General features: G+C 51.9%; 1 protein-coding gene across 4 annotated transcripts; it reads right to left on the bottom strand.

Moving 5' to 3' along the window:
* Window positions 1–2,548: 2,548 nt before the first annotated feature.
* MFSD2A (major facilitator superfamily domain containing 2A) lies at window positions 2,549–14,718 on the bottom strand. Of its 4 annotated transcripts, none has more exons than XM_045859841.1 (14): window positions 14,483–14,718; window positions 12,922–13,053; window positions 11,312–11,436; window positions 7,467–7,590; window positions 7,257–7,335; window positions 6,551–6,708; window positions 6,013–6,103; window positions 5,767–5,888; window positions 5,498–5,581; window positions 4,851–4,934; window positions 4,649–4,761; window positions 4,089–4,232; window positions 3,820–3,996; window positions 2,549–3,014 (listed from the first exon to the last, which is right to left on the bottom strand). In XM_045859841.1, exons 1-14 carry the CDS (start codon window positions 14,573–14,575, stop codon window positions 2,951–2,953), a joined length of 1,590 nt encoding a protein of 529 aa, XP_045715797.1. In that variant the 5' UTR covers window positions 14,576–14,718; the 3' UTR covers window positions 2,549–2,950. The 4 variants fall into 4 exon arrangements, with proteins under 4 accessions (XP_045715797.1, XP_045715798.1, XP_045715799.1 ...); XM_045859842.1 differs by having other exon boundaries at window positions 12,922–13,050; XM_045859843.1 differs by lacking the exon at window positions 14,483–14,718 and adding an exon at window positions 13,500–13,644.
* Between the last annotated feature and the right edge of the window lie 238 nt (window positions 14,719–14,956).

Below are 14,956 nucleotides of genomic sequence, written 5' to 3'. Positions count from 1 at the left end.
ATAAATGGATAGCCAAGATCACAAAGCCAGTCAATGACAGATTTGGAATTCCTCCTTTGCAACATCAAAGATGTTGCCCCTTTCTTCCAACAGGTGGAGCCAAAGCCACATTTGGTCCTTAGCAGGGACGTGGGGTGGGCACGGTCTTTTGTAAAGCTGGGTTCAAGTGTAAACAAAGTCAAGATAGCACTTCTCCCCAAGGATGGGTAGATATGAGCTGTCCAGAAGGACCCTGAAGTAGCCAATGACCCAAGGGGGTTCTGCGGCCTCAGACTGCTTCCTCACTTCTCCCACTTGTACCAAACCATCTCCCAGTCAGCAGGGGTCTTTGAAAAGAACAAAAGAAAAAAAAGGAGACCACTTTTCTGTGAGCACGCACCTGGAGAGAGGAGAGGGTTTTCAATTCAAAATCCCAATCGTGCAGTTGAGTGGAGCTGAAGCCAAGAGAGAAGCATAGTAGCGAGTCAGTAGGAAGTGGGTCTGGCTCACAAAGCCCTCTTGTCATAGCTCGTGTCTATTTAGCTCCACAAACCCCACCCACTATACCTGGGCCATGGTCTCACGTGGGAGACCATGGTGAGGTTGGGCATGGAAATCTCGGAGCTGCCCCCAGGGGTAGGGGGTGGAAATGGCATCCTGGAGCCAAGACACACTGGACCAATGTCTGCCAGGGGGACCAGAGGCCAGAGGTGTATTCCCCAGCTGGGCAGGTGGCCTGCAAAAAGGGCTCAGTCTAAATCTGTGGTGAGGTCAGGAGTGTCGAACTTCTTCCAGAAGGCAACAGGCACTCACAAAAGGGTTTCTACAAGGGAGAGCTACTTGGTTATCTTGGGTAGTTGGCAGAAGGAATGAGAGATCAAATCAAAGGCCGAGATTAGTGAGCATGCTCATATAATCATCCTGATAAGTAACTGTAGGACTGGGAAAGAAGCAAGTGTGAGTGGTTTAGGAAATTAAATATTTTTTAAAACAGGACTTATTATAACTAATTAAACTGATCTTTATTAAGTGCCTGTTAGTATCACTTTATAAATTTATAAAAGTGACTTGGCAGAGCTTCATTAGCAAAAATTGGAGCCCCACACCCAAAGTTAAAACAAAGTCCAAATAGTCTTAAGTGCTTATCTTCTCTGGGCCTCATTTATCCATCTATACAATAAAGCCGGGGTGTCAAACTCATTTTCACTGGGGGCTGTATCAGCCTCACAGTTGCCTTTGAAGGGCCAAATGCAATTTGAGGACTGTATAAATGTAACTACTCCTTAACTAGGGGCAAGGAGCTTGGCACTGCCATCGGGTAGAAACAAGGTGCCAGGCCGGATAAAACAAGGTGGAGGGCTGGATAAAACAAGGTAGAGGGCTGGATTGTCCAGTGAGCCTTGTGTTTCCCACTTGTGCAATAAAGAGATTAGACTGGGCCGTGGCTGGTGTAGCTCAGTGGATTGAGCTCGGGCTGCAAATCAAAGAGTCACCAGTTTGATTCCCAGTCAGGGCACATGCCTGGGTTGTAGGCCAGGTCCCCAGTGGGGGCCATGTGAGAAGCAACCACACATTGATGTTTCTCTCCCTCTCTTTCTCCTACCCTTCCCCTCTCTAAAAATAAATAAAATTTAAAAAAAAAAAAACAAAAAAAACAACAGTTTAAAAAAAGAGAGAGAGATTAGACTGGTAGCTCCTGATCCTGACAGCTTTGCTTTTTCCAATGTTTGGAGCTTGGCTTAAGTGTATAAAACCCAGTAATCTGCTGAGGCAGGCCCCTACCTATTTGCAAGAGCCAATTGTTAAATTTTCAGTAATTCTGCAAAATAGTATAATGATTGGTAACTGCTATAGTAGGAGTATTTACACCATGGAAATAGGCAAATGCTATAAACTAGGCCTTCCCCCACGCCATCCTCCTCCCTGCCACAGGTCATGGTCACCAGCATACCAGTGAGACGCCTCTTTACCTGACACACATATACCCAGCCAGATAAATCCTCACCTTCCAACACTGTCATTAACAATTGTGAAGAGAGGATCACAGGTCTCTAGGACCCACAGGACCCCAGGCACACAAAATCAGCCCCAACACAGCCAGGCCCACAAGCTCAGGCACAAACAGGGTGCAAAATATAGCGTGCTGGTGTAGGCAGAGCAACCCTGACAGAAGGTAGGTCAGTCATTATCAGACTCAGGGGAGCGGAGGTTGGTGGTGTGTTGGAGTCACACGGACTGAAGATAGAATTCCAGTTAGGTCCTCTTGGCTTGGTGATGTTAGCCACATCCCTCTCAGCACTGGAGCTCCAGTTTCCTCATATTTAAAATGGGGACAAATTCTGACTTGGATTCCAGTTTCCGGGATTAGGGGAGATCACCGGCAAAGTGAATGCAGAGCCCCCACACCATGCCTGGCACAGATAGGTGTTTAGTAAATGTTGGCTAATGCTACCATTGCAACTCCAGGCTCATTTTCTGTACCCAGGGCCCCTTCAGCTCAGTGCTCCCTCTATCTGAATTTTGGCACAGAAGGGCTCAGTGAGTGATGAAGGACAAAGAGAGAAACAGCTCTGTTTTCCAGCTTTTATGAAAATTAATAACATTAATAGCTCACAGACATATACACACACACATACTTTGCTATGTACACAGTCATTAAGTTATTAATTAGTCTCTGTATAAAATGTTTCTACATTAGTGTTCAGGGCTAGGCCCCATCAGTCCTTGGCATATTCACAGTAGCAGCCCCAGGGCTTGGCCCCGTGGGCAGGAGGAGGGAAGCAGGCGGCCATGTGGATAGCCTGCCCCCAGGTGGGAATAGGAGATGTCCCAGACTGAATACTCTCATTCTGGCTCCCTTTCTGGCACTTGGAGACCAGCTGTCGAGTGAGCAGGCAGGCAGACTCAGATTTCTCCCGTGGCCTGGTGACTCGGGCTCTGTGCTTGGCGACTTCAGGCAACACGGCAAGTCCTAGAGGATGCTGGCCAGTTCTGTAGAGTCTGTGTCAGAGCAGCCGGAGCTGCTGGCCTCTTCCCTGCAAGAGCCGGAGGAGAAGGGTTAGAAGAACCATCCTTATTCCTCCCATGCCCACACCTGCCTCATTCCTCTCGTAATCTTGGCCCTGCAGTCTTAGCCAGCTGTCGGGCAAGTCTAAAACGCTCCCCCTGTCAGCCCAGACACAGCTGGTTGGTCTGCTCTCGGTACTTGCTACTCACAAGGCATCACAAGCCCAAGGACTACGGTCTTGCCTAGGCTGGCTGATGGGCTGGCACGACATACTCCACCCTACCCTCTGGTCTCCCGAAAGGCAGGCTCAGGCCACACCTGAGGTGCTGCGTGCCGGGACTACAGTGAAGAGTGCAGGCTGTGGAGTCAGAACGCCAAGCCTCAAACCCTGCTCTACCCTTTACCAGCCAGGCCAGTCAGTCTTCCTGGTTAAGCCTCAGTTTCTCCATCTGCAGAGTGGGAATCACAGGACTCTGTGGCATGTAGGGTTGTTGGAGGACTACAGAGGATCATGAAAGCACAGTCTCTAAAACATACACTCCTCGAGAGCAGAAATTTCGGTTTGCTTCATTCAGTAGAGCAATGCCTGCCACATAGGCTTCCAATAAGCCTTTGTTGAAATAAATAGATATAAAACCACTTGGCATGCAGCTTCATGTTCAAGAAATATCAGCTGCCACTACCATAAATTGGCAGAGGGCAGGGGTGGAGGAGGAGCCGTCAAGGGAAGGGGCACAGAAGTCTGGACATGACCACAGGAAGCACAGTCTGAGGACTTAAGACTGGATAATGCTCCTCCTCCACCTCCTTGTCCCCTCCCTCCGCGCTCTCACCTCAGAGCCTGCAGGGCCTTCTTGTTCTGCCGCCGCTTCTCCTCGTCAATGGGGTATAGCTTGAAGAGCAGCAGGCCTAGCAGGATGAGGGCTATGGGGGCCATCGTCACCAGCATCTTCAGTGTAAACCTAACAGGTGCCGGCTGGAAGCAGCCACCGGTCTGGTACCCTGCAAAGCTGTGGAACCCAATGGGAAGGCGAGTGGTGAGGAATGGGCACCTGGGGCCTGTACCTGTCCAGCACTGTCCTAGGCCCCCCAACTCACTCACTCAAGGCTGAGGGTAGAGATGCCCAGTGAGACTCCAGAGGCGAATTTGGTGAAGAAGACATAGAAGGAGAAGAAGATGGGCTCAGTCCCATGGGCTTCGGGATGCTTCAAGTGGAAGTCGTCGATGACGTCGGGCAGCATGGACCTGTACAGAGCGGGGCAGCCATGAGGACATGCCCACCTAGCCACCCAGGACCCTGCTCGCCCATCTGGCACCTCTGCCTGTCAATGAGAAGAGGTGGTCCTCTGGGAGTTCACAGCCCCATGGACACAGCTCAGTGAGGAGATGGCAACTTCACGTGGTTAAGGCCTCCTCCTCCATGGTAAAGTAACCCCACCCTCAGGGCTCCTGGGCAAGCAGCGGGCAGACCAGACTTAAGGCCCCATTTCCCCCCTGATTAGGTGTTCCTGCACAGTTCCTGTACAGGTTCACAACCTGTACAAGTGCATGGGAAGACCTGTCCCATACCCCCAATATGGATCTCCAGAATTCTCCCACAGGAGCTTTAGAAGTGGGGGTGGGGGGTTGGGGAACATACCCAGGGGGGCCTATATACTTACCAGGGTAGTAAGAAAGCAGCTGCTACACTGACTCCAGCGGCCACAGCTACCACATATGTAACAATCAGGTTACTCTTGTTGACGGCCACCAGAATGAGAAACGGCACTGCTGACTGGGGAAGGGGATGCAGAAAGATGAGTCAGCTGGGAGGCTCCCACTGGCACCCCCCAGCCCATGCACTAACCCTTCAGTCCCACTCACTGAGATCCCAATGTATACAGCTGTCTTCTTGCCAAACCGGGTTAGAAACCACTGCCAGATGGGAATGGTGAATGTGGCTGAGAGCTGTAGGTGAAAAGGGGGTGAGGGATGGGGGTTAGAGCTACGGAACCCCTCCTGCCCTTCCCAGAACCCCAAAGGTGCTCCCAGCCCTGCCTAAGAGCAGCCAGAGGACTTCACTGGGCAGTGAGAAAGTTGACAGGCACCTTCGATGGCTACCCAGCTGGCTGAGAGCAGGTCCTAATCTTACCTCCTGCTTCTCTGAGCACAGCTGAGCCGGTGTTGCCAAGCTCCTGGCCTCCACCTCTTTGTTCTCCTTATCTTTTCTACTTGAACATTTAACTCTTTCTTTCCCTCCCAGTGTTATTGAGATGTAATTGACACATACCATTTTATTAGTAGTTTAAGGGCACAACATAATGACTGGATGCACGCACCCAAACTTTTTCAATCCAACCTAAACAGCTGTGGGTCAGATCCAACCTAACTATTTTTGAGAAACCTCCCTCACCCCTTCATGACTTTGGGTCAGCCTGGGAAATGCCCTCCGATTCTCCTAGGAGCCCTCTCGCAGCCTACCGCCACTTTGGCCCCAGGCTGCCCACCCACCCCTGGGGCCCCACACGCACCATGATGGCCAGGAGCAGGTTCTGGAATTCGTTGCGGAAGCCCAAGGTGTAGGTACAAAACAAGGCAAAGTTACCCTCCACCAGCTGGGAGATGCGGCAAGAGAGGGGGAGAGAAACACAAGGGAAGATGTGATTTTGGTCCTGAGTCTCCCCGAGACATTTCCTCTGCTTAACCGCCCCCAACTCCACCTGTCTCTCCAGCTTGTCACATCCTGAGTCCTCGGCCCACCCGCTCCCCCCTAGGCTGAACATGTCAGCTCCCCACTTACCATGAAAGCCAGGGAGGTGAAGAGAAAGGCGGCAATGACCTTGACATATGGGCCATGGCTCATGACCAGCCGGAGGCCCCGAAAGAAGGGTATCTGCTTGGCCTGCTGAGTCTCACAGGGTTCTGGGAGCCAGAGAGGACAGTAAAGAAGGAGCAGAGGCCCCTCCCAAAGCCTGAGGCCCAGGCAGAGGGACAAGGCCGTCCTGTGCTGGGGCCTGGACCCCACTGCCCCCTCAGGGCTTCTCACCTCTCTGCTCCCTCACGCCCAGGACCAGGATGACGGCACAGATGACATAGATGGAGGCGATGACCCCTGCCGCCAGCATGTATGCATTTTTCTACAAAGGAGGATAAAGGCAACAGTGATAGACAGTCAGTCTGTTCTCATCCCAACTCAGCAGCTCCACACAATGACCCTGGACCAGTCCTTTCTACTCTGAGGCCTCACTGTCCTCACCTGTGAAATGTGAGAATCATCCTGGGCCCAAGGCTGGGCAAAGTGCAGCGGAACCAAATGTTAAGAAGCCCAGCTGTGGAGTCTAGAAGCCACAGTTTAAACCTCCCCAAATCTAGTTTCTACAACTCACTAGCTCTGTCACCCTGGGCAAATTACTTAGCCTCTCTACCCTTCCATTTCTTTATCTACAAAATGGACATAATAACAGTTTGACTATCAAATGCCCAACGTTTAACACACACTAGCTATTATTACTGTTTTGAGGATGACTGCAAACCACCCCATTGTTCCTCAACTTCCCAAAGCCCTGCCCCGACAGGGTCCTCACCGTCTCTCTGAGCGAGGTGCTGCCGTGTGTGCGGTTGGAATCTTCTGCAGCCAGTGCCGAGCCGTTGGGGTCCTGAAGACAAGGCGTGTCTGCCTGGCCAACGATTTGCCCTTGGATCGCTGTGCCCAGAACTGTGCCCAGGACCTCCACAGTCATCCCTGAGCAGTGAAAAGAAGGTCCTTTGGAGGGGACTCATGGCTTGTGGGCCCCTAGGAAGGTATAAGCAGCCCAGTTCTAGTCCCAGATGATGGTAGCAGCTCCAGGTAGGGTCATTGTAGGGTGGGGCAGAAGGCACCTTGGCCTAAACTCACGACCTTGCTCTGTATGACCTCTGGCTAGTCCCTGCATCTCTCTAATCTCACCAGAGCCATAAGGGGATTGAGTTATTTTTTTTAAAGGTTTTATTTATCCATTTTTTTAGAGAGGGAAGGGAGGGAGAAAGAGAGAGAGAGAAACATTAATGTGCGGTTGCTGGGGGCCATGGCCTGCAACCCAGGCATGTGCCCTGACTGGGAATCGAACCTGCGACACTTTGGTTCGCAGCCCGAGCTCAATCCACTGAGCTACGCCAGCCAGGGCGGGATTGAGTTATTTTTAAGATGGTTTCATACCCACTCCCAGCAAGGGAAGAAATGTGGCAGGAGGGCCAGGGAGCAGGGGACCCAAGGTTCCTGGTGGGGTGGATCAGTGGGCGAGGGAGACTTACGGTAGGCGGTGGCCGAATCCCGTTCACTCTGTTCTGTGCTGATGAACATAGTGAGAGCCGAGTAGGGAACGTGGAAACACTGTCATGGAAGAGAGACCCTTAGCCAATCAGACGATGGACAGACAGATGTGGCTTCAGGCATCAACCCTGCAGGCCCCAGGGACTGCCCCCACCCCTGCCCTGACACCCAGGGGAGGTGCCCACACTCACCGTGACCAGGGTCTCAAACAGGCAATAGAAAAGCAGGTACCATAGGACCTGGCCTGGTGAGAAGTCAGGCACGAACCAGATGAGGAAGTAGGCAACAATGGCCAGGGGTGTAGAGAAGATGATCCTGAGGGAAGGGAGGATATAGATATAAAAAATTCAGCCTTGAAAAGGAATGAAATTCTGCTCTGACAGGTGTGGCTCAGTAGGCTGGGCGTTGTCCTGCAAACCCAAAGGTCATGGGTTTGACTCCCAATCAGGGCACAGGTCTGGGTTGCAGGCCAGGTCCCCGGCTGGGGGCATGCAATAGGCAACTGGTTAATATTTCTTGTTTGATGTTTCTCTCTCTCTCTCTTTCTCCCTCCCTTCCCCTCTCGCTAAAAATAAATAAAATCTTAAAAAAAAAAAAAAAAAAGGAATGATGCCCTGTCTGGTGTGGCTCAGTGGATTAAGCATCAGCCTATGAACCAAAAGGTCACTGGTTTGATTCCCAGTCAGGGCACATGCCTGGGTTGTGGGCCAGGTCCTCAGTTGGGGGCGTTCAAGAGGTAACCAGTGATGTTTCTCTTCCCCCTTTTTCCCTCCCTCCCCTCTCTCTAAAAGTAAATAAAATCTTGAAAAAAAAAAATTCTGACACATGCTACGACAGAGATGAACCTTGAAGACATTATGCTAAGTGAAATAAGCCAGGCAAAAGGACAAAGGCTGTATGAGTGTACTTTTATGTAGTCAAGTTCACAGAGACCAAAAGTAGAATGGTGGTTGGCAGGGGCTAGGGGAGAGGAGGAATGGGGATTATTGTTCAATTGTCTAGTTTCGGTTTGGAAAGCTGACACACTTCTGGAGCTGGATGGTGGTAACAGTCACACAACAGTGAGAATATACTTAATGCCATTGAATTGTACATTTAAAAATTGTTAAAGTGGTCAATTTTGTTACGTGTATTTTACCACAAAAGTCATATAAACATATTATAAGGAACCCTAGCTGATGCGACTCAGTTGGTTGAGCATCCTTTTACAAACTGGAAGGTTGTCGGTTCGATTCCTGGTTAGGGCACATGCTGGGGTTGCAGGGGCATGTACTGAAAACAACTGATTGATGTTTCTCTCCCACAGTGATTTTTCCCTCTTTCTCCCTTCCTCCCCCTCTATGAAAGTAAAAATATCATTTCAAAAAAACCCCCACTATATTATAAGGTGATTAGTTGCTTTGGGTTAAAGAATAAAGCAGGCTACATGGGTATTGGGAGTATAGGGGTGCAATTCACACAATTCAGGGTAGTTTTCCTCGAGAAGGTGACAACTTTGCCAACACTTGAATGAGGGGAAGGAGTTGACCTTGCAGACGTCTGAGGCAAGAGTGTGCAAGGCAAGGGGAAGAGTTAGTGCAACATCCTCAGGCAGGACCCAGCAGGCATGAGGCCAGCGGGGCTGGGGTAAAGTGAGCATGGGAGATGCAACTATGACATGAGTTTGGAGAGGAAATGGGGCACCAGGTCATGCAGGACCATACAGGCCAGTGTGAGGACCATAGCTCTGTTTCCTAGGGTTGATGTAGTTTTGAGGTAAGTAGACTGGCATTAAAATGTAGAACAGTGAGTGCTTGGGATACAGTGTTTGCTGTGATTATCACACCAGGGAAGCTCAGGTGGGGAGTGCAGGCCCACAGCCAGGGAGCTGCAGAGAGCGCTGGGCTGCTGAGAGACCTCAGGTCCCACCCAGCTGCATCTCAGCCCCCTCCTGTGACACTGCTAGCATCCCACCTCTCATTGGGTGGCCTTGGGAACTCCAGGGAGAATGTCTGTCAAAGTCTTCTTGGTCTCAGGGGGGTAGGTTAAATAGTGGCTGAGGGCAGATCTGGTCTAAAGCCAGCAAGGAGAGCAGGCCACAGGGCTCAGGAACCCAGAAAGGCCCAGCCTCTTCCTATAGTGACTGAAGGGGTATCGGGTCCCAAGCCTGAGGAGGGGCCCAGGTGCTAACTGCAGGGACAGGGAGGAGGTCACATATATTACAAGGCAGCCCTTCAGCCCATGAGTGGTCCCGTGTGCCTTCAGACGAGGGTAGTGGTACCACTCAAGAGGTATCACCTGCACTGATGAGTGCAGGTGAGGACATGCACTCATCAGAAACCAGCCCGAAGGGCTGCAACAACTTCACCAAGCCGGCTGCCACACCTGCCCAGGGAGAGGCTACAGGGAGGGCCTCCCCTGTTCTCCCTCCCTGCCCTCCTTCACCCCTCCCAAATCTATGTGTCTCCTCAGAGAACAAGGGCATCAGCTTTGGTCAAACACTCCATCTTCTCGTAGGCGGCTGAGCAGCTGATGAGGAACTGAATGTGACTGAGAGTAACCTGGGCTGCTAGAGTGCCTGCCTCTCATTGGCTGGGCCTCATGAGGAGATGTGGCAGCAGAGCCCCGCCTCCCACCAGCTGCCAGGGAGGCGGGTACAGGGCCTAGCTTCCAAGGTGGCTTCAGCCCGGATGGCTCCAGTCCCTAGGGAGCTTTGAGCAGCCTGCCCAGGTAAGGCAGACTGTCCCTGCCTTCTAGCCCTGAAGTCTGGATCAAAGGCTCCAACCTGGGCCACAGCCAGGGGCTGGCAGGACTGCGGTGGGAGCTGTGTGTGGGGGGGGATCGTGGGAAAGGAAGCTGTGGGGGAGAGGCAGGGACTTGTGGGAAGAGCTTTGAAGGCTGAAGGCCGGAGACCAGGTATGGGCACCCCTGGGGCAGGAAGGCGCCCACTTGAGCATGGATGGGCTGGAGATGAAAGGAAATATCACCCCCCCACCCCACCAAGCAGGATGTCCTGGAGGGAACCAAAGCTGCAGCCTGTCAGCCTCTCCTGTGTGTCTCCCTTTACTGTCTGATCTGTAGCACCCCCACCCCCACCTTGCCAGATAGTCTGAGGCTGAGTACTGCAGGTTTTGTACCAAAGGGCCAGAGGTTATGGGTCTGCTTTCCAGTCTTGTCCCACTAGGATACATTCTGAAGGGGTGCCAAATTATTTATATATTACTTAATGTGTGCCAGGCACAGTTCTAAGTACTTCACATATAAAAAAGAAAAAACAGGAACAGCCCTGACCAGTGTAGCTCAGTTGGTTGGCCCTCATCCCATAAACAGAAAGGTCACTGGTTCAATTCCCAGTCAGAGCACACGCTGGGTTGAGGGTTCGATCCTGTCTGGGGTGCATGCGAGAGGCAACCAATTGGTGTTTCTCTCTCACATTGATGTTTCTCTCCCTCTCTTTATCCCTTTCTTCCCCTCTCTCTAAATATAAATAAAATCTTAAAAAACAAACAAGGAAACACACACATTTAATCCTTATCATAACCCCATGAGATAGGCATATTATCATCCCCATTTTACAGATGAAGAAACTTGAGACTCAGAGATATTAAGTGACTTGTCCCAGGTTGCACAGCTGTGAGTGGTGAAGCTGGTATTCAAAATGAGTCAGGCTGGCTCCAGAGTGTTAACTCTCAACCACTATGAAGGGCTACCTCTTCCACTATGGGAAGCGAAATGGGAAAAGTTAGGAGTCCAGCTTCATTGAAGGGAATGGACCTTGGGAAGCAATAGGGTTTGGGGGAGGAGGAGACTTGCTCAATCTGACAATTTGGCCAGCCTGGGCATAAACTGGCAGGGCACCTCAGGACCTATGCTAGGGGTAGCTGACCTCGGCTGGAATTTCAACACTAGGGTTGTTGTGTCATTCCTTCTCCTCACCCCTCAGCCTGTGACAGAGCACATGGAAAAACTGAAGGGTAGCAGACATGCCAGACTGTAGGGAGATAGACATGTCAGAAGTCCTGCCTTCTGTCACCTTAAAGGAGCCCCTTCTACTCACCAGGGCATAAGACGGCCCAGTCTGGTCCAGGAGGATTTGCTAATGAAGAAGCCCACCAGGGGGTCTGTGAAGGCATCCCAAGCTCGGCCCACAAATAGGATGATGGAGGCAGAAAATGGGTCCACCTGGAACAAGGAACAGGCAAAAGACGACCCCTTCATCTTTCTACCTACCTCAGCCCTCGCTGCTGGGCAAGAGCAGGGACTCCCTCCCCACCTCAGCCAGGCCCCTGGCAGTCTGTGCTGCTCCCACTCAGGCCTCAAGCGTCTTCACTTGCCTTGATAGTAGTGACAATAGCAATTTTCTGATAGCAGTAGCACTGTGTGCCTCCTTAGAAACTCTCCCAGATCTGTCCCCTGGTATCCTCCCCTTCACTGCCACCTTTGAAAACACTCCCATTAATTAGAATGAATCCAAAATCATTTCCTTGCCTCCTTTTCACAGCCCTAAGCCCCCAAGCACCTGACACCAGAGTTAGTATTTGTTGGTTGACCACAGTGGGCCTCAATTTCCCCATCCATAAAATAGGAATTATGATCCCTTTCTTACAGGACTGGCATTATGATCCCTATCTTATGGTTCAAGCTTTATTTTGGATGTGAAAAAGAACTCATGCTTTTAAAAAATGGCCTGTCACTGCCCACTTAAGCTGTTCTCTCCCCACAAACCTTCTAGGCCTGAATAGGCAGCTTCTCTAGGCTCCTCATCCCTCAAGGCCCTATTATTGCTATTGCTCCAGGAAGCTGGAAAACCAGTGTCCTTTCCCACTGGAAGTCTCCCTGATCTGACTTTTTCCAACCTTAACACTTACTACAATATAGTTTTACACCGTAGTTGCAGGTTTCTCATATTTGTATCCCATTCAGGGCCCAACCCACGAAAGTGGCTTGAAAAGTAGCTGCTGAACGTCATTTGTTCTTTCTGGGACTCAGTGTTCTGACCCATAAATGGATACAACTGAGATGCCCTGCTTGCAATGTCGGATACTACATAGAAAAGATGGTCAGTGTGGGAGCCCTGAGAGCTGTGGTTGTTCCGCCTCCCACTCTCCCATTCAGACAAGGTGAATTCTCAGGATGCCAGGCTTCTGGCCAACGTTTCTCAAAGCACAGAGGAGCCCTGCTTCACCCTAAGTACCCCTCCCAGTCGAAGACCCTGTGTACGGGGGCACCCTAATCAGTCTAGCACTTGAGGACTACCGACATGCATCTCCTCTGCTCCTCAGGTGAAAATGAGATGCACCCTAACCACACGCCTGGCATTATCCACCAACCCCAGAGCCAAACCAGCTGACTGCTTGCTGTCCAGCTGGGGACATAGTGTGCCAGTCTCTTCTAAGAACAGCATCACCAGCGGGCTCCATTCTCCCTCGTACTACCGCCTACCCCTCTAGGATCTGTTCCTCTTGCCAGACAAGGAGGAGTTGTCTGACTTTACCAGCTAAGACTCCTGGGGCAGATAGACTCCCCTTCCAGATACTTTCCAAAGCCTTGTTATTTCTTACCCACGGTGACTGTGACAGGCAGCAAAGAAGGGATTCCCGGTCCCATTTCACAGGTGGGGAAAACCTTGGGATGCTACAGGAACCCTGATGGTCTCAATCCACTCACCTGAGCCACATCCAACAGGTAGATCTGCAGGAAGAACCCCAGGGCACAGCCTGTCACCTGGTAGGGGGCCCCTCCAACTGCATAGCAAAGCTTGTTGCAAATGGACAACTGTTGTTTCTTCTTTGGTTCCTTCTGGGAGGAAGAGAAAAACATGAAAAGAGACTGAAGATCTTGGTCTCTGTCCTAGAAGGTTCCAGAATCAGGACATCCCTCTAGCCAATTCTGTCAGGAGGAACAAGTCTGTCTTGTCCTATTCCCACCCAGCCAGATAGCACTTCCTACAAGAAAAGAAAGGTATTCTCTATCCTTAGGACCTGAAAAAGGGGAATCAATACTGAAGAAGTTTCCCCTAAACCACCCTACCCTACCCACCCCACCCCCAGATTCTTATCAGCCCACCATCCCTAAAAAACTCCCCAAGGCCTCAGTCATCCTCCTCCCCAGATTGGAAGGGGAACATGCTTCATTGGTGGACCTGTCTCTACCCAGCACCAACTGCCACAACCTGAAAATCCTCTTGCTGCCAAGTCCTGAGCAAAGTAGCTCAGCTCCTGCTCTGGTTCAGGTCCAGGACCCACCTGTGTACTGGGCAAAGGCTCTAGAGAGCTGTAGGGGCTCAGCCCAGCTGGCTGCAGGCACAGCTGTTCCTTCCAACTGTCCCAGATGATCCCTGGCCCCAGTGGGCAGCCAGAGCCTCGGGCAAACCCAAGAGCTGTCCTACCCTTCCTCAGCTCTAGGGACTCTGGAGAAAAAGAAAAGCAGGGCTGGGTTCTCTCTGGGTGTGCCACCAAGGAGGTTGAGTTCACTCAGGGAAAAGTAAAGATTACTCACACATGGTAGCCGGCTTAATTGCTCACCCCTGCTCTTCCGCAGAATTAAGAGAAAAAAAAGCTATTGCCTGGGATCCTTCCCTGGGCCACCTGATTTCATTCGGTCCCTCGTTATGTCCAAAAAGCTGGGGATGGTACCCAAGGTCAAGATGTACAAAGCAGGAGCATGAGCCCCGAACACCCGCCTCCAACACACACACACACACACACACACACACACACACGCACACACACGCACGCACGCACGCACGCCTGAAGAATGCGGCTCCTTTAAGAGCAGAGTCCTTGTTCTTATGAATGAACTTATGAAGCAGCCCTCATTGAGTTGAGGCAACGCGGAGGTAGGCCTGCGGGGAGTAGGGAGTGAGAGATAGGGAAGCAAGGGGCCTTTCCTAGATTTCTGGGGTCTGACTTCTAGAGTCTTTCTGGTTTCTAAGCCACTCGTCACAGAAGAACGCAAAACAGCTAGACAGAGCCCGGGCACCACGTGGAGCTGCCGGCAGGGCACTCCGCAGAGATTCAGAAAGAGGGTGGACAAAAGGCGACACCCGTGTCTACAAAACTCCATCACCCCCAGGGCACCTCTGGGTTCTCTTCTGTCCCTGGGCCCGTCTGTTCCCAGGTAACCCAAGATGTTCCAGAACCAGGCTTATCCTTCGACCGCCCCACTAGTCTGTGCGCCCCCGCCACCCCCCGCCCTTTCCCCTCCACTCCGGGTGCTGCGTTCTCACCTTCACCTGAGCTTGGCGTTCACCCGTTTGGAGGATGCTTGCAGGCAGCAGCCCCGCTGCGGAGCCGCTCTCGGCGCCCTCTCCTTTGGCCATGACCCGCGGGCCACGCCGCCTGGCACCCGTACGCCGGGATGCTCTTCTGCTGCTTCTCACTCAGTCCGGGCTCGGGTAGTAACAGCAGCCGCCACAAGCGCCGCCACAGTCGCTGTGCACAGTTGAACCAGGCCGGCAGGCTAAATGGGCAACACCACACTGCTTTCCCCCCCGCACCTCTTAAAGCCTGGGCCCCGCCTCTTGGAGTCAGCCAATCCCGGATCCCTGCTGCCCGCCTCCAGTCTACGCGCTCGACAGCCGGCTCCCCCTCGCCCGAAGTTAATTTAAGTGAGTTTTGGAGCGGAGTTCTGCGAGGCCGGATCTCGCCACCCGGATAAAGGCCTAGAGAGCCACCTGACACTCACCAGGAAACTGAGGCGG

The sequence above is a fragment of the Phyllostomus hastatus genome, unplaced genomic scaffold (assembly GCF_019186645.2).
Source record: "Phyllostomus hastatus isolate PE091 unplaced genomic scaffold, TTU_PhHast_1.1 phas_scaffold_182, whole genome shotgun sequence".
Taxonomy (NCBI): Eukaryota; Metazoa; Chordata; class Mammalia; order Chiroptera; family Phyllostomidae; genus Phyllostomus; species Phyllostomus hastatus.
The sequence above is the reverse complement of the archived record's forward strand: the minus strand, read 5'-3'. Positions and strand labels throughout refer to the sequence as shown.

Coding starts and splice junctions, on each gene's coding strand:
- MFSD2A (XM_045859841.1), bottom strand. CDS start 14,575: ATGGCCAAAGGAGAGGGCGCCGAGAGCGGCTCCGCAGCGGGGCTGCTG. Junction 7,336..7,466: donor TGTTTGAGACCCTGGTCACG/GTGAGTGTGGGC, acceptor CTTCCATGACAG/TGTTTCCACGTTCCCTACTC. Junction 5,889..6,012: donor GGGCGTGAGGGAGCAGAGAG/GTGAGAAGCCCT, acceptor TCTGGCTCCCAG/AACCCTGTGAGACTCAGCAG.